The sequence below is a fragment of the Chaetura pelagica genome, unplaced genomic scaffold (assembly GCF_000747805.2).
Source record: "Chaetura pelagica isolate M959 unplaced genomic scaffold, ChaPel_1.0 scaffold962, whole genome shotgun sequence".
Lineage (NCBI taxonomy): Eukaryota > Metazoa > Chordata > Aves > Apodiformes > Apodidae > Chaetura > Chaetura pelagica.
In genome coordinates, this window is record NW_009952479.1 from 302,525 (window position 1) to 320,488 (window position 17,964).

Genomic DNA, 17,964 nt, shown 5'->3' on the forward strand with positions numbered 1-17,964 from the left:
CCAATGTCAAAGATGGCATCTTTGTGTTTGTAGCACTTCACAGATGTTTCTCTCATGACTTTACCTAATAACTTTTTAAGCTTGTGTAAAGCCTTGAGTTCCACAATTTAATGAAGCACTGGTTGAAGAACCACCTTTTATTTGCTTTTCAGCCTGCCAAGTACTTCCTGCCCTCCAGCTTTTTGCATTAAGAGACAGCCAGGCATCCCCTCCTAGGCAAGAACAGTAGGCAGGTTTTCCAGCCCTGGCCCCATCTCACATGTATTTTCCTGCAGACGTGTTTTAACCTCAGGTCAGATCCACCTCATCACACCTAGTTTATGTTAAGGATACAAGTCAGGTGTCAGATTAGCAAGATGAACCATCCATAGAGGTGTCTGTGGACAAGGCTTACAGCTTTCACCTCACCACACTGACTGTAGTGTGAATCATTCTTTTTTTACTAGGTGCTTATCACTCAGGCAGAAAACCTGGCAAGGTGAACCCCGCTCTGGTTTTCAACACTCAGCAGACCCCACTTTGCATGTGACATCTTACCCACGCCAGCTTTTTTGGAGGACACGATCCCAACACACATATTGTCCTTGAACACAGAAGCAGCTGATCTCGAAGGCTGAGCGACTCTGTAGTGGTGCTGAAGGTACCTCCGGATTTCAGCCAGTGACCTCTGGGGTATCATGTGCACCTTGTATTGGCTGAAGACAGAGGGGATGTAGCTGTGCTCCCTCTCGCTGCTGCAGAGGATGAGGAGGCGGTAGGCGCTGTTGTGGTGCTGCAGGTGCTGGAACAGCTCCTCTGCTCTGCAGCTGACATCGTAGCTCAGCTCGTCTGCATACAGCATGGTGTAAATTTTCTGTCCTCTGCTGCAGGGAATGAGGCACCTCCTGAGGAAGAGCCCCACTTGCTCTGCAGTGGTCTGAGGGGTGCACAGGAGAACTTCATCAAAAGTGGGCAGGGGCTGGTGGGGGCTGTTCATGTAAACAGCCAGAGCAGACGTGAGCACCTCGGAGCGAGGGCACGTGATGAGGTTGGGCTGCCCAACAGACAGGAGGTCCTGTGGAAAGTCTCGGGTGACACACTTTCTCTCCCAGCTGGCCAGGTTCCTCAGCCACTCACCCAGCGTATCAATATCCAGGCAGTTTGGAAGGAAGGAGCTCATGTTGCCCATGTAGGACTCCCAGATGCACCTCAGCTGTGCAGTCAGGTCCTTCTCTTCAACCAGCAGCATTCGCAGGTCAGAAATAGCCCTCCTTGAACTGGAAGGCAGCTCTCTCCTGGAGGCTCCAAGGACATCCTGCTGGGTGCAGTTGTGTTTTAGGAAGGAAAGCATCATCAGGGCCCTCTGGCTGGGCACCTTCTGCCCCAGCTCTGTGCACAGATAGACCAGCTGCTCAGCACTGTAGTAGTTCAGGTAGAAATGCTGGAGCCGTTTTTCATTCATGAAGCTTTTCCAGCTCCCCAGGAAACTCTCCATTGTCTTGCAGATGCTTGGGAGCACAGCTGCCACATCTCCTTGCCCTTCGAGCACAGGGATCAGTCCCAAAGAGAAGTCCATAAAAACACACGATTCTCTTTTGGGTGAACAATTCACTTGAGCAAGCCAGGAGCGGAAGAGCATGTTCCCAGCTGAATAAAGGTCTATAAAGGCCTGTGCAAGTCTTTGGACATTGGAAAATATCTGTGTGGGGGTAGAGGAGAGAAAAAACACTAAGTTGATTTGCCAAGACAAGCCCCTGTTAGGAAACCACAGAAAAGAATTCAAAGGACAGGTTTTGGTCCCAAGCCAGGTAAGCCAGGCCTGGCCCGGTAACAAAAGACTCTGTGGCTTTTTAACAGCAATATCCCCAAGAAAACAGTAAGGAATCCCCAGCTTGCTCCAAAAGCACAGCCAGCCTCCTGGCCAGGAGCATTCCCAGAGGATGGGGATACCAGACCACTGCCCAGTCTCTAGCTTAGTTCCACCATAACAGGGAACCAAAGAGGCAGGAACACCTGCCTGCCACCACTCCTCCCAGCAGCTCAGCTGTAAACCACAGCTTTAACAGCTGCTGTTCGAGGCAGAATCCAGCCCCAGCATCAGTGACCCACTGGCTTTGAAATCTGACCTCAGAGAACCTCTCCACCTCCAAGCCTTGCTCTCCCTTTGCTGACATGAGCATCAGTTTGTTCTGCAGTTCACAGAGCTCTGCCAGGGAGTATTTCCATGATGCCTGATTATCCCCAGAGCTCCCTGGGAGGGTGAAGCACAGGACGTTGTCCAAAGAAACCTGACAGAGAACAAGTCATTAGTGCTGATGAGCACTGACACTCTGCTCCCAAGGCTCAGCAAGAGGAGCACTTGGCAGCAACCCCCAAAAAGGAGCTATGCAAGGTGGGAGAGGAGCTGCAGCACATTGCAGACAGTCACGACCGTGAGAGCAGTGTTATCTGCAGGAGGGGAGGGAAAGCCAAGCAGCCTCACCTTTTGGCCATCAGCTGGTGCACGGAGAACATAGATCCCTCTGCTGTTGATGGCAGCTGCCAGGGACAGAGAGGACAGCTCCACAGAGCCGTGGCTCTCCTTCACTGTCTTCAGCCACTCCAGGTGCTGAGCTGAAGCACGCTGTGGGGAGAAGAGACAAGACACTGCCCTCACCACTTGGCCTGCCACAGCTTTCCAGGATGACATGTGTCCTGGACGAACAGCTTGGGCTGGTGGAAAAGCTTCAGGATGGGGAGGGAAGAAAGGAATGACCATGGGCCACAACACCACTGGGAGGCTGAACAGACAGAGCCCACAGTGCTGCAGTGCCTCTTGCCGTAGATCATGCTCTGCTGCAAAGACTAAGAATCCCACCCCTCCCTCTGCCTTCCCTCTTCTGCATCCTCATTCAAACTCCTGCAAGAGCCAAGCTACACCATGTCATGGTGGAAAGCCTCACCCATGCTCTGGAGAGATCTGTGCTGTACCAGCTACAGCTGCTGCAGTGAACTTCTGTGCCACAGAAATATAGGACATTTTTCTTCCAACACCAAAAGCTGCTGTGATGTCCCCACACAAGAGCAATTTGCCCTGTGCAGTCAATCTTCCAGACACTCTTGGAAAGCAGAAACACAAGAGGATGCAGGAAAACTTCCTCCAGCAGGACTCACCAGTTTCTTGGGAAGATTCTCATCACTGTCCAGGGCTCGCCAGAGCTTCTTCAGGCAGTGCATGAAGTCCTTAAACCCTGACTCCTGCCTGAGCTCATACAGCAGGGAAGAGTAGCCATGTACAGTGTCATGGAAAAAGGCCACACGGTCCACATCCGTGTCATTCTCCCCAGCAGAGATGGAGGCCAAGTCTACAAATACTTTCAGCTCATTTATATCTTAAATGAAACAAACACAGGAATGAAGAGCAAATGTGGCAGCTTTAACACAATTCCACATCACCACCTTTCACAGAAAATGCAGAAGAAATGCCTTGGAACAGCATCTCCTGTGCAGCCTCCCTCCACCCACCCTGCCAGCAACCTCTCTAGCCAGTTCATCCCCATTAATGACTTCCTTGGCCCTGGCTTTTCTCCACATTGCCACAAACAGCAGGTTCACAGGCAGGATGGAAGCAACACAAAGGGTGTCTCTCTGCATGTGAGACAACTAAGCTGGCAGACAAAGGGCTCAGAGCACTGCCCAGCTATGGGGCAGGTACTGCACGGGACTACTGTGGCATGGTTAAAAGGACAACTTCACAGCATGTCCCACAAAATCCTTGAGATGCTTGTAACTATCAATACAAGAGGCTGTGGTGGCATAAAATAGATAGCAGGTGAGTCAGGGACATGGCATTCCTTCTGCCCCCACACAAACTGCCATCCCTTCCAGTGCTGTCTGCCTAATTCCTGGGTGAGCAGCACACACCTTTCAGTGCTTCTCTGACCCAGCAGACAAACTCCTTCTGCTGGGCCAGCTCCCTCAGACAGCCCCGGCGGTTCACAGTGACCCCCTGCAGCAGCCGCTTGGCAGACACGAGCTCAGGGCCGATGGAATCCAGCGTCTGTGTCTTGTACGAGTCAAGCTTTTCTGTCTACAAAGCAAATGATGCAAACAAACATTCAGTCTGAAAATGGGAACTACAACCCGTTCCCCAGCAGGGAAAGGAAAGCCCTCTGAAAGGAAAGCCCTCTGCAAAGCCACACCCCAACAGGAATACCATCTTCACTTCTTCAAAGATTAAACAAAACCACTTTGTTTGAACACAATTTTTATCTCAAGTATTCTGGGACAAGGAAGAGCTCTTGACAGACTGAGATAGACTTGCAAGAAGGTTAAGATTTACCCAAGCTTTCTAGCCAACACCCCGACAGTACAGAGCTGAAGTGGATACTTACTATGTCCAACAAGTTTTCCAGGATAGTGAAGTCACCAGAGAGGTTTAAACTGTCTTTGACACGGGCAATGATCTTGGCAGCATCCAAAGTCACATGCATTTCATGGTACTCCTGGATCTGCTGAAATCGCTGATCCACCCAGTCACTGGCTTCTCCAGGTCTAAGCTTACATATGGTATTTAGTTCAGTTTTGATATCTTCAGGATTACCTACAAATTCCTGAAAGATTGTATCAACTGCAGAAAGTGTGAGACTTCCCGACCGGAGATCATCATACAGCCTTTCATAGCTGGTAAAGCACGGGGTGATGAGACTGCTTAAAACATAATTGAGGTCCAAGGCAGGAATGTCCTCCTCCTCTCCTGCAGTTTCCCATTCCTCTCCTTCACTTTCCCACTCCTCTCCTAGTGTCTGTGCTGCTTCCTCCCAGAACGTCTGGAAGATCAGGCTGTCCTTAAGAGAGTGCATTTTCTGGGCACATTTCTTCAGCTCTGGACTCAAGCTGTAGTAGGTCAGCAGGGGTCTCCTTTCCACAGCCACAAATGTGTTTAGTCTTTCTGAGCTAAGATCTTGCAAGTGTTCATGTTCCACTTCACATACATCCACTTTAAAACAGAGAGACAGGTCAGATATTGGATATTTAGCCCATGTCCAGCTTCCTTCACCTCATCCACAGAGTTACAAAATGCTACTGGATATGTAGACTCCTACAACTATTCTTTGATGTATAAGCACTCATTTGATCCCTCAAATGCTCAATGTTTACTTCCCCCATCCCTCCTCATCCTCACTGTGATTTAGAATAAAACCTGTTTACAAAGCCTAGTAGCTTTCAGAGAAAATTATGTTTTCTGGAGCTGCCACTTTCAAATCACTTCCCCCCAACACTACCTTTCACAGACGCCTGCACCTTCCTACACATGCTCAGAAAGGTTCCTATTGCTTTTTTCTCTTCTTTGAGATATGTCAATTCTTCCCGCCTCCTCTGCAGCAGTTCTTTCAGTTCTTTGTCTCCAGGTAACCGCTGGTGGTCTGAAAAAAACCTCAGCTGTAGTCACAAGGCAGCCACTTCCCACCCCCTGCACCCCTTTGGATTTGCAGCACCACAGCACAGTGAAATGCAGACACCACACTCTGGAGCTGGGAGCTCCATACCAAGCACAAAGCCAAGGGTAACATTGCTCTCTGCTGCAGCACCTCCACTGAAGCAGGTTAACAGATCATAATGGTGCTCTTACGTATCTCCCAGATACAGGTGAACTGCTTCTCATGCTGGAAAATCTCCTCCAGATGTTTCACAAGGATACAGCCTTTCTGGAGGTCTTGGCTGACACTTGTGAAGACAGAGTCTGCTGTGGCCATTATATTCTTGGCTTCATCTGTAAGTTCCTCTACAAGCTCTTTTTTAGTTCCTGTTGCAGAAACAAAGCATGAACACCTGGTCAGCCCTGCTTCACAAGAACTGAGCATAACCAGTAACTGTTCAGTGTCCTGCTGCAGAGTCCTTCCACTTCCCATTCCAATCCCTACCTAAAAGCCTGTGAACTCATCACACCACCCTCCAACCCACCCCCCCACCATGCTTTTCTGAACAGAAATGGCCAGGGTTTCAGAAGAGCACTTCAGAAACCTTCCCATGGAGAGCCCATACCCAAAAACCTGTGGAGGAAACACAAGCCATTTTGATCCATTCACATGACAAAGACTTTTGCATTTTGGTATAGCAACAACTTATTAGAACTTCTCAGAGAAAGAAGTTATGTTCTACAAATCTACATGAACTGCATGTTCAGCAGTCCAGTACAAATCCTGAACTGGCCACAGTGGATTAACACACAAGGAATACCAGCTCCCTCTCCTTAGCCTTTCTTCTTCAGTAGCAGGCTGAACACCTCAAGCTTTCAGATAGGAAATAAAACAAGACCAGGACACTTACTATCTATTTGTTTACTACTCTGCAAAGTGGGAATGGCAAGTCAGAGCACAGCTTTCTGTAGACTGCTGTAAATCTAATAGACATACCATGGAAGCTGAAGACTTGTTTGATGTCAGGCCACGTCAGCACGTGGTGCAAAGCCTCATCAAAATCCTCCTGGGACCATTCACTCCTGATCGGCCACGACTTCACAATAATAGCTGATACAAGCTTGCTAAATTGGCCCATGTTGTAGGAAGGAATCTTCTCCAGGATATTGCTCTGGGTCTGTAGGAGGTACAGGAGACAGAGGGAGGAATGAATCGGTGCTCTGGGGATCAGGCACTGATGACAAGAAGTGACCAAGTGACACCTCCAGTGCTGAGGCACGTGCCAAAAAAAGCACACGATGTGACTGACACCAGAAGCCAGGATGGCAAAAGCATTACAAGCATTTTTCATGGATCCTCATTTCCTGATTTTTTTGTCAATATTTTTTTGTTGGCTCAACAAATCATCTACAACAACTCAAGCAATGAGAGATTGGCTGTGCAGCTCCCCTTCCACCACAGTGCACAGCATTCCTATGCAACAAGAAATTTAACTTTTCCTACCTGGAGGGAAAATACAATACCTGGCAAGCTACAGTTACAGCCTCTGTGGCACAAGTACAGAAACACCAGTCAATGGAACAGTCAAGTCCTGCAAACTTGTGGTGTTGACAGCAGTAGGCTAAAATTTGGTTAACTGGAGGCTCCTACAGGGAAAAAAGGAAAGATCTCTTAACAGCTTTATTCTTTCAGAAGGAACACTTCAGAGAATGAGTGTTGCTACTGAGTCAATAAAAGGTATTAACTAAACAAGAAGTTTCCCTGTGCAGCCAAGCACCTGCCCACTTCCCACAGCTTGGAAGAGAGATTTAAAACCACTACATCCCTGAAAAATCTTTTACATTGTTTCCACCTAAAATGTGTGATGACTTAATGTGCACCTCTTCAAGCCAAGCTTCCACCAGGAAAAAAATAAAAATGAAGTGTTTCCTGATCATACCATGAAAATCAATGGCTTAGAGAATTTTGCAAGTGATACAGAAAGGAGATGAGGAGCTACAGAAGCTCAGTTCAGAAGGAACCTACACAGTGGGTGCATTTGGGAGCCTTATACACAGTTTCTGCACAACTTATAAAGAGACAACTGCCAACTTTGCTTCTGTTAAGACCTTGAGAGCCGACTTTACAGCCACTGCTTCCTAAATCTATAAGGGTGGTAATTGCTCAAAATGTGTAATTTCCTTTAGAGCATCAGGGTATCAGTTGCTGCTGGAAACAGCAGCTCTGCAGGTGCTGGAACCTGACACCAAGAACACAGCTCAGGGTAGGTTTGTGTCCAGGCTCTGAGCCTCCAGAACATGGTTCATAACAGCAATGACAATTTTATGACCAAAGTCAGTGTTCCCACGTGCCCGTTCAGGCTATAGAAGCTGCTTTGTGAGCTCAGCAGAAGCCTGACTGCCCACTGACACATGCTGCCTGCCCAGTCCCCCCTACCTCCTGAATTCTTTTCTTCAGATCAGCAAGCAAAGCCTTCTTCCACTCCTCGGTGAGCTGCTCATCAGGAAAGCTGATCCTCACAAATCCATCCCAGGCCTGCAGGTGAGGAGCAAAAAAAACCCAAAACAGTAAGTGCTGACTTTTAACATTCAAATAAGGCAACTAAAAGAACTGTGCTGAGGAGAGGCCCCACACAGATGTTTCCATCCAGAAGATAAAGGAGCACTTCCAGAGCTGCAAAAAGCAGTTTTAAAGCCCAAACAGTGTCAAAATGTCCCAGTCGCTAAAAGAGACATTTGGATGCATCACTTCCACCTTGATGCTGGAAACTGCCCCGGGGTGGGCTGGGGTCAGCTGCTCTGAGCTCAGCCAGGTGGAAGGCCTGGAAGACAGCTCAGGGGACACACAGGGTGAGCAACACCTCTTGAAACAGCTGAGAAAAAGGAGAAATAAGGCAAGGTGAGCAGCACCAATTATAGCCCTTCGCATTTCAGCCCAACGGTGTTTAAAACACTGCCTGTCCTCATCCCCCTCCTCACCCAGCCACAGCCACTATGGCTCCCAGCACAGAGCCCTTAGACTCAAGACCACATGGTTAAGCTAGGGTAAACCACCTATTTATTCATATTATTAGAAGATGACAAACCTGAAGTTCCATGGAAAAAGAGAAAAAAACGCGATTCACAGATTCTTTCAGTAACTCCTTGTCTAAAACGTTTCTGAACCAGGTTCGAGTGTGTCCCAGAGCATCTCTGAACACTTCCTGCACAGCACCTCTTGGATCCTGCTGCACACACAGGAGAAGAGGAAAAAACCACAGCCTTGGTTAACTGAGAGTATTAAGTTTTCCAGTTTGAGAATGGAAGTGTTCTGAGGCCAGTCTGAGCCACTTTTGTAATACTTCCAGATATCTTGCTCATATCAAGCCCTGGCAGGTTCCTTGGTACTCACTGCTGTGGGCTGAAGCTTGGCAACCTTTGAAATCATCAAGGCAGAAGTGACAGGAAGCCTGTAGAACCTTACAAACTTCACTGTCTTGCAGATCCTCTGATGCAGGTTAAGGCAAGAGGTCAAGCAGGACTGCCAAGAGCAAGTGTCCAGAGCTCTGAAGGACAGCAATAAAGAAGAATTTGTTTTCTGCTTGGAGGAAAAAAAAAAGAAGAAACCCCACCAAATTCAATACAGTGTGAGCACAACCATCCCTCCCTCAGATGGACTTAAAAAAGTGTTTCTGTCTGACAGAGGAACAGAAATATAGGATTCTTTTATTCATCTAGATTCCAGTGCACACTGTCAAGCTCCAAGTATAATTCCACCCCACAGGCACGGTGAAAACAAATGCCCTCACAGCAGCACATTTCAGTTACCTGGCCTTTTCCTCATCCAAGGTACTCAGCAGTGTCTGTACAAGTTTCTCTACTACCTAAGAATTAAAAGATAGAAATATTAAAGCGTGGAAGGAATTTTACAAACTTTTCTCCTTAGCTGAAGGGAGGCTGTGGAAGAGGGCATTCAGTGTTCTGCCAGGACTTCATCAATTATTTTATAACTACACCCTAAAACTGCAAAAATTATTTACTGGTTGTCAGAGTCAACATGTAGTTGGCTATTACTGTTCAACCAAAACCTGCACTTCTTACTATCTAGGGGTTTTAAAACTATTATTACTTCTTGCAGTGTCCAGTTCCTGCTGCCCTCACACAAATACAAGTGTCCTCGTGACAGGCAGGAAATGCTCTCAAAGCAGCAGCACTGAGCCCAGACCCCCAGGAGCTGTGCAGAACATCCTTTCAAGGCAGTCACCTGGGGATCTCAGGGCTAAAGCATTTGCCATCAGTAACTAAGACCAAAGTCAGAGAAGCAGGCCCTTCTCTCAGCAATGCCAACATTTTTTGCTACAGATACATTCCCTCACCTCTTCTTAGGAGTCTCCAGAGCAGCTACTTTTGCTTTTAGCTAAGTGTTAGGCTCTTTGTGCTCTGACCTGCCATCAGCCACATTCCCCTCAGTGACAGCTCTGCTTAAAGGCACACAGCCCAGTTTCAGTCTTTATCCCTTAGCTGGGTAAAGCTGCCAGAAGACAAACCTCGCAGATCGTCTCTGTAAGGGTAACATCCTCTAGTCTGTAAGAAACACCTTGAAGAGCAACTAAGAAATCACTGGAGAAGTCCTTTATAAATTCAGCCAAGCTCTCCAGGGGCAGCACACAGATCCAGGACTTGACCAGAGCTGTATCAAATTCCATCAAGTACTTCTTTTCTTTCATTAGCTGCAGCAGGGTTCTGCTGAAGGGAAGAAAAAACAAAATATTCAAGTTTTCTAGGTACAAAAAAAGCTGAGATCTCCTTCAGCCCATGGAGCACTTTTATTCTCACTCCTGTGCTTTTTCCATTTACTGCTGAAAAATGCATAGAAAACCCCAGGACCCAGAGATCACAACAGCAGTGTCAAACCACTGAGCAGAAGCACTCAAGGAAATAAACTCCAGGTTTTGCTCAGATTCTGCACAAGGCACATCACAGGCTGCTTTAACTCACACCAGCCATCCCCACCCAAACAAGCTCCTCCTCAGCTTGCAGCAGGAGGGGTGATTTGTGTCTAAAAGTAACAGTGCACAGCTTTGCTATGCACCATTATCTCTGAGCAACCACTGTCTATGTTCAGATCCTCAATGTCCACCATCAACACACTACGTTTCTTACTTTTTAAAAAGAAAGGACAAAAAAAGAAAAAGAGGTAAGAGGTGATCACCAACTGCAGTGTCAAGGCACTGGATGTAAAAAGCAGTTCTGGAAAACTCACGTATCTTGCCTCTTCCTGGTTTCAGCAAATGGAAGCCCTTCCAGCCCTGCCCAGACTTCTTCTGCCATGGGCAAGTGGTCACGCTGACATGGAGCCACACAGAGATGCAGCAGAGGAAGGATCCACACCCACTGGTCTATTTGGTCATCAATGCATCTCTGGCACAGGTATGTCAGGCAAATCCCTAAACTAGGAAAACTATCCAAAGAAATACACACAGTAAAATAAAAGCTTTTTACAGGACTCAAGAATGGCCCTCAGGGTGTGGGGGCTACATCTCCATCTCACTATGTACCTTGAAGTAACTTCTGATAATTATTTTGGCTCAATCTTATAATACAATAGTTTGGGTTGGCAGGGACTTTAAAGATCATCTAGTTCCAACCCCCCTGCATGGGCAGGAACATCTCCCACTAGATGAGGTTGCTCCAAGCCCCATCTCTTCATTGAAGAATAGATATGGCAAAAGTTTAAGACTAAAAGCTGTAATCTTACCTGAACCTCTCTGCACAAACCCTAAGAAGTGCCAATACTTTATTTACAATTCCCATGTGTGTCCCCCGAGCTCAGTGGGGGATGAGGTGACAGATGCAGAGCCAGGCATTCTAGGGACAAGTCCCAGCCTCCTTGGTTGGGCTGAAGTACTACAAAGGTCTCAAAGGGAAATTTAATAACTCCAGCTGTGCAAGTGACAAAGCATAAATTCAAGTGCCAGATAAACAATTAGATAAAAGTCTAATAAGCAGGCACATGGAGGGAAAAAACCCCAAACAAAAACCTCATGTGTAATGATGCATGTCAGAGGAGACAACTCAATTTAAAGGAGTAACCACATGATGCCCTCAGTCACTGCAGGTTGTAAGCACGAGTAGCAAACAGGTAAGCAGGTAGAAACTGCCTGACAGAAAAGGAAAACAAGTAAGATTTTTCTAACAGCTTTAACTCAATCTATACTCTGGCAAGAGTGACAAGTTGCACTACAGAAAATCCTGTTTGGACAGAAGTAAAATGTTTTTCATATTGAGGCTGGAACAGAGACCTCTAAAGACACCTTCAAGTCTCTTTTTTTCTGATTCTCTGACACTAGGGAGATGAATCCCTCCTTGCCTTATCACACAGTGCTGTGCTTGCAGCAAACCAGCCCAGTCTTAAAGTGCTGGAGTCACACACATACCCGGGAAGCGTGGCAAAATCCTTCTTGATTTGATTAAAGTCATCCAGCAGGGCTTGTTGTGGCATGTTGTCCAAGCACAGGAGGCTGCACAGCTCAGCCAGATCAATTTGGGAGTGATCAAGATTCCAATAGTGCATTACTGTGAGAATGGTGAGTCCCAGAGCTAGTTTACTTTTTATTACCAAGTCCTCCTCTGATGAAGGAAGAAGTATTTTCCTTATGTATTTCAGCAGCAGATCATTCACCTAGGATGAAGGGAAGAAACAAGCCAGCCACAGGATTAGTTCCATAACAGGTCTTTTTCTTCTGAAGCCATTTTCTTCTGCTGGTTACAGCGAGGACACTCAATAGCTCTGTACACCCCACAGCACTGTGGTGGTTGCAGGTGGTACTGACCACCACCACAACACCAGACCTGGCATCCCAGTACCTGTGACTGTTTGGTATCCCTCTCTGTGCTACCAGCTCCCACCACCCAGTTACTGCTGCACCCTCCCACACCCAGCAGATCTGGGGAGCACCAAGGGACTGTGGCAGATCCCAGGAAGGGACTGATGAGCTGAGCAGTTGTACACCCAGCGTTGCCTTTGATCCTCCTCACACCACAGCCTTACTCAGCAAGCAGACTCCAACTTCCCAGTGGACTCAGGCTGAGTCAGGAGTCAGGAAAGGGAGAGATTTCAGTCCTTACCCACTGACCCCAAAAGCTATTCTGAAACCACATCCAGGGGCTCCATATTACTGTGCCTGGTGTCACCAAAACCACCCTCCTGAAAAGCAGCAGTGATACAAAGCCCCCGTGTGCCACCTTGTGGGCTCTCCTGGGTCCCCAGGAGGAGAAGGGCTGGGAACCAGCAGCCCTGACACTGGTTGGAAGCCCCAAAAAAGGCAATGTGACATTTCTGCCCTATTTCATAATTATGCTAGGCAAGAAATTTAGGACTCCAGAAGCCTGAACCTTCTGACTGAAAAAGCAAAATTAACCCAACAGTCTCAACATCAAAATTAAAGTTCTGTGTTTAGTAACTGAAAGTCTGTTTTCTAGCTCCTGTTTACCTGATGCACCCCAAAGCCTAACTCCATCCACAGCATTTGCTTCTCCTCATACACCCATGGCTCTTTTGTAACCACATGGAACTGCCTCAGCTGGAAGAAGAAGTTCCTCAGGTTGTCAGGACTCCAGGTTCCAAGAATGCTGAAGATATTTTCTAACATAATATTTGCAGCTATTTTCTTCCCTTCCACCACATCTTTGTTTTTATTGCCAACAAACTTATGCCAGAACTTTGTCCAGGCAGAAGGCTTGGCACACACGATGTCATCATACTGGTGCCATTCTAGAATGAGCAGCACAGGAGAAAAGTCATTTGAGAAGCAGAGACACATTTGCACCTGCCCTCACTCTTGCAGCTGTCACTAATACCCCCTCTGCCCCATTCAGTTCCCAGCTTCAGACAGTGCTGTCTGAAAGGAATAAAGGTTCATAAAGCATTAGAAACCACCCCACCAAAACCCCACAGACCACCCCAAAAGGCAGGCCCAGGCAGGGGAGGTCACCTCCGTTGTTGAGCAGCTTTTCTTGTATGCACAAGCACCGATCCACGTGTTTGTTTGCTTCCGGGCGCTTGTAAATGAACTCGTAGTCCCCTTTGCCAGAGGCAACCCAGTATTTGTAACAAATGTATTTATTCACATTTTCTTTTGCAAGAGTCACAGTGCCTTCAATGAGGTATCCATGTTCTCCTAGACACCTAGGAAACACAAAGCACAGCAAAGGAAGGCAAAGGACACATCAGCTGGTTTTATACTTGCTTTTCCATGCATCACTCCATCTCTAATAGGAATGGTAATTATTATTATTTCATCACTAATGTTTTAAAATCTTTATCTCCACTATGAAAACCCTCTGTAGTAATATCCACCTGTGGACTTATAGCCACAGTATCATTGTATCCTGCTCTCCAGGGCCAAAACACTCCTGTGCCTCCAGAGGGTACTCACTTGGTACAGGTCAGCTCACAAACGTTGTCCTTCATGTCTGCATAGGGAGCAATGCCCTTAGCCCTGATGAACACTTTCGTGGTCTCGGGGTCTATTTTGAAGTCTTTGGACAATATTGCATGGAAACACACTGTAACACCATCACTTTGGCTCACAGAACTACAAGAAAGAATTAGAAGGAAAACAGAAAAAATATCTAACTTAGACCTTAAGCAACAAGTAAGTTTTAGCCACTACTTTACTGGACGCAAGACCCACAGGCTCTGTCAGCAGTTCCCTCAAATGGCTGCTACACAACAGGCCTAGAGTAAAGCAGAGTGCAAAAAGGAGAATTGGGTTCCTAAAGGCAGCAGGGAATGTCCTGGCCATATGCCCCTGAGACACAGCACTTGCCAGCCAACAAATACCTCACCCAGCAGAGTCCCCCTGGATGGCTGTGCCTTCTCCCCCAGCTCACACACATTCAGCAAAACGTTACACTAATCAGAACAGCTCTTCACACCACTGATGTGGAGTTACCTGTGTGAAGCACACAGTGCTTCTAAGAAATAAAGAGGTCAACCTCTTGTTTATTCATTAGACACTCAAAAAGGTTTGAGTACCAGGGATACCACACTACCCAGTCCATGACCTGGGCTACAACTCCCAATTATACACTGGCTCTCTCTTGCACAAGCAAGAGTTTACCTCAGTTTTCAGGCAATTCTATTTCCAACTGGATACTTTGTACTTTAATCACTGCCTCAGTCTGAAGTCCTCTGGTCTGTGGGAGCAGTAGGGCTGTTCTCACCTTCCTTTAGTCTTATTCTTAGGTCCCTGGTTCCCTGGTTGCTGTTTGGCCTTGCAACTGCCCGTCACAGCTGAAGCATTATCCTTTTGAGCAGTCTCAGGTCTTTTGGCCTGACTTGTCTTCTCACTTGGGGTCTTCTGTTTCTCTTTTGCATCTTCATTCTGTGGTAGAAAGACCCACAGAATGACCAATTAAACAAGGGACTCTGGAACTATGTCTGCAGAAACATCCAACATCTTTTCAGATGCCAGGGAATATCCAGAAATCACAGCACACCAGGTAGCTTCATGCTTCTGGAAAGACTAATCCCTCATTGCAAGAAGCTACTAGTTAAGGAAACAGTGCAAGATTGCAAGAGGAGCCCAACCCAAACACACTGGTGAGAAGTCAGGTTGTTAAGCCACAGGTCTCCAGAGGCTACAGCATAAAGAAAATGAAAGATAACCCCCAGCTTAACAGGCCCATCCGTGAGTGGAGCACAGGCACCTACAAAGCATGAACATCTCCTCAGAGATCCAACAGGGCTCAATGGAAGAGATGACTGGAGAGGAGACAAGTTCACAGCTCCTGGGGAGAACTGAGCAACCATTCAGTAAGAGAGCTGGGCTAGAACTAACACCCCAGGAGAGCAAAACTTGGAAGAAACACTTGACAGTGAATCCTGCTTCCTCCCCACATCCCCACTCTTCTTCTGGTCTTCAGCCTTACTGACACAGCACAAACGAGTCTTCTCCAAAGAGAAACTTTGCCCAGCTCACCCAGGCAATACCCACACTCACCTGGGAAGCTGAGCAGCTCCCTGGCTGGCTGGGGCCTCCTTTGTCCTTCCCAACCTGCAAGCAGGAGGAGGGAGTCTCTGTGTCTTGGCTCCAATGTCCAGCACAAGGAGTTGCTGGTTTACTTTCAGGTGCTTCTGTAGCAAGAGATAACCCAGAGGAAGTGTTCTCTCCCTCTCCCGTTGATGATGCCAGTTTCTTCCTGCTACCCGAGGACTGGGAATCTGGGCTGGTTCCTGGAAGCTGGCCAGCAGCAGAGGCAGGACTGCCCCCTTCCACATCTCCACACTCTGTGGTACTTCCACCCCCCATCTTCTCCTGTAGGGCTGCAGAGCTTGGGAATGGGGCAGCCCCACCATCCATGCTGCTCTGCTTTGGTGGGGCCATCACATCCACGCTGCTGTGACCACCTTCTGCAACCACTTCCAGACCTCCAGCTTCCCTTCCCAAGTGACACACAGCACTGTTGCTTTCCTTTGTGCCTCCACTGTCACCAACAGGTACATCAGCACCTGGTTTGGCTACTTCATTGCCTGGGGATTGCATTTCTTGTGGAACAACATGTGTATCAGGCAATTCTGTGGTTTGAGCTGGTGCTGTGCTTAGAGGAGGTAGAGAATCCTGCTCTCCAGAGATGGAAGGATCACTCCTTGTTTTCTTCTTCTTCTTCTTCTTCTTCCTCTTTTTCTATTAAGAAAAGGGAAAAAAAAAAAAAAAAAAGGAACAACATCTGTTCATTTTTTGTCAAAGAAACACTTTGTCACCTCCTCCTTTGCAGCTGGTACCAGCACCTTCCTGCTACACTGGGTCAACAGAGGACGATCAGGAAGAGAAGAGACAAGACCAGCTACCTCTTCTAGCATAGGTGAAATGTAAGTAATGCTTGACAATTCTGTAGGTTTAAAAAAAAAGCAGGAACTAAGAGCAGCACAATGCTCACTAACAAGATCAGACCAATTACGAAGCTGAATTCTGTACCAGTTCCCTCAGTGCAGCAAAGGTTCAGTTAGGGACACCTGTCCCCCTCAGCACACCAGCAGCTGCATACACAGCACATCCTACAAGCACATAACCTGCAGTCTGCCTGGGAACCCTGGCAGCTGGAGTCAGGTTCTGGATTCAGATTCTTACCCTCTTCCGTGACTTCTCAAGAGAATCCCCAACCATGCTCTGAGGTGCAGTCTCTGAGCTGTCACCTGGGGATGTTTCACTCACCAGCAGTGATGTTCCCTCCTCCTCCTGCGTCTCAACAAAGGAAGGAGGCCCAACAGCAGTGCACTCTGGTGTGGACTCCAAGGGGTTGATCAGAGGTCCTATGTTCTCCATCAGCAATCCTCCCTCCTCCTTCATTTCAGTGATAGAAGAATGCCCATCAGCACCTTCTCCCTTCACATCTCCCCCAGCCTCTGCTCCTGTATCTGAGACCAGACCAAGCACCACCTCTCTTCTTCCTGCAACAGAGGACAAGGTTCCTTGTTAAACTAGAGAGCCCAAGAAGAAAACACTTCTCAGCTGGTGGTGAGCAAGCAGGGGCTGCCATGGCCTAAATGTCTCAATTGAACACACAGGAGCCACTTCGTAGCTCCCTGTATAAGAGCTCCCAGTAGCAATGACACCCTCCTCCCTAACAGCCTCCTTTCCTCTCCAAGGCCCCTGCAGCAGAACAACTGAGATAAGAAACCACTGTGCTGATGTACTGACCTATCCCTATCCTTCCTCCACCTCGAGGTGACCTCTACCACACAGTGATGAACAAACAAGAGATTGACCTCTTATTTCTTAGGAGCAATGTGTGCTCTCTTTTTATCTTTAACACTTTTATCCAGTCCTTAAAACATGTGGGCAGGCAGCTCAACTCCCAGCCTGGCATCAGAGCAGGTCTCTGCCCCCTGCAGACACGTTCCACAGGCTCTTCAGCACTGCCTCTGCACCAATTTTGAGAGCAAAAGCTTTTAACTTCTTTGAGTGGAGATCAACAAACATCAACATCAAGAAGTGTTGACTTCCTCTGGGTATTTTTGGGAGTAGCAGCATTAAAAAAAAAAAATAAAAAAAAAATAAAATCACAGCAAAGGCAGCTCACAGCCCCTTTCAGGATTACATTATATTGTATAAATGTTTCCCCTAGTGTAACTGCACTAATTGTGTATTTGATTCTGTTGCTGCCACAGAGGCAGAATTAGTGTGTTGTCAAATAGAAATTCAGGGAGTGCATTCTAAACCTAACAAGAAGTTGGAGATAGGAAATTTTGCTTAAAGAGGGACTAGGCAGGTCTTTGAAACACAGCATTCCATAAAGCCAACACCAGTTCACTGGCAAAACATAAACTAGTTCAATACTGGAGATCTGAGTGTGGAGAACGTGTGTAGGAGGTGTCAGCAACTGACCCTTCCTTCTCCATCCCCCACCAGCCACCACAAAATGAGGAAAACTCAGTTCTCTGGCCAGGAATGCAGAAGTTTGAGATGAGAGCAGCAGGTCATGACCTGAGCTGAGCAACCCAGAGACACACGAGCACTGGGGCTCACACAGGAGCCAGGGACACCCCCAGCCCTCCCAGCCCCCTGCACCGTGCCCCCCCAGCCCCCTGCAGTGCCCCCAGC

The 17,964-nt window shown here is 47.5% G+C and overlaps 2 protein-coding genes across 2 annotated transcripts in view; both read right to left on the minus strand.

The window, feature by feature from the left end:
* The window catches only part of RNF213 (ring finger protein 213), a 46,052-nt gene extending 30,305 nt beyond the window's left edge, over positions 1 to 15,747 (minus strand). Inside the window, 23 exon segments of the mRNA XM_010008661.1 lie at positions 538 to 1,678; positions 2,106 to 2,267; positions 2,462 to 2,602; positions 3,133 to 3,350; positions 3,883 to 4,048; positions 4,353 to 4,957; positions 5,244 to 5,384; positions 5,591 to 5,764; positions 6,375 to 6,555; positions 6,902 to 7,024; positions 7,815 to 7,913; positions 8,464 to 8,601; positions 8,769 to 8,922; positions 9,185 to 9,240; positions 9,904 to 10,102; positions 10,620 to 10,817; positions 11,794 to 12,038; positions 12,850 to 13,130; positions 13,351 to 13,544; positions 13,795 to 13,953; positions 14,585 to 14,745; positions 15,364 to 15,417; positions 15,640 to 15,747. Coding sequence (XP_010006963.1) covers positions 538 to 1,678; positions 2,106 to 2,267; positions 2,462 to 2,602; positions 3,133 to 3,350; positions 3,883 to 4,048; positions 4,353 to 4,957; positions 5,244 to 5,384; positions 5,591 to 5,764; positions 6,375 to 6,555; positions 6,902 to 7,024; positions 7,815 to 7,913; positions 8,464 to 8,601; positions 8,769 to 8,922; positions 9,185 to 9,240; positions 9,904 to 10,102; positions 10,620 to 10,817; positions 11,794 to 12,038; positions 12,850 to 13,130; positions 13,351 to 13,544; positions 13,795 to 13,953; positions 14,585 to 14,745; positions 15,364 to 15,417; positions 15,640 to 15,747 — 5,098 coding nt within the window.
* Positions 15,748 to 16,094: 347 nt separating this feature from the next.
* The window catches only part of SLC26A11 (solute carrier family 26 (anion exchanger), member 11), a gene marked incomplete at its 5' end in the record, with an annotated part of 14,241 nt that continues 12,371 nt past the window's right edge, over positions 16,095 to 17,964 (minus strand). The window contains 2 exon segments of the mRNA XM_010008662.1: positions 16,095 to 16,163; positions 16,576 to 16,811. Coding sequence (XP_010006964.1) covers positions 16,095 to 16,163; positions 16,576 to 16,811 — 305 coding nt within the window.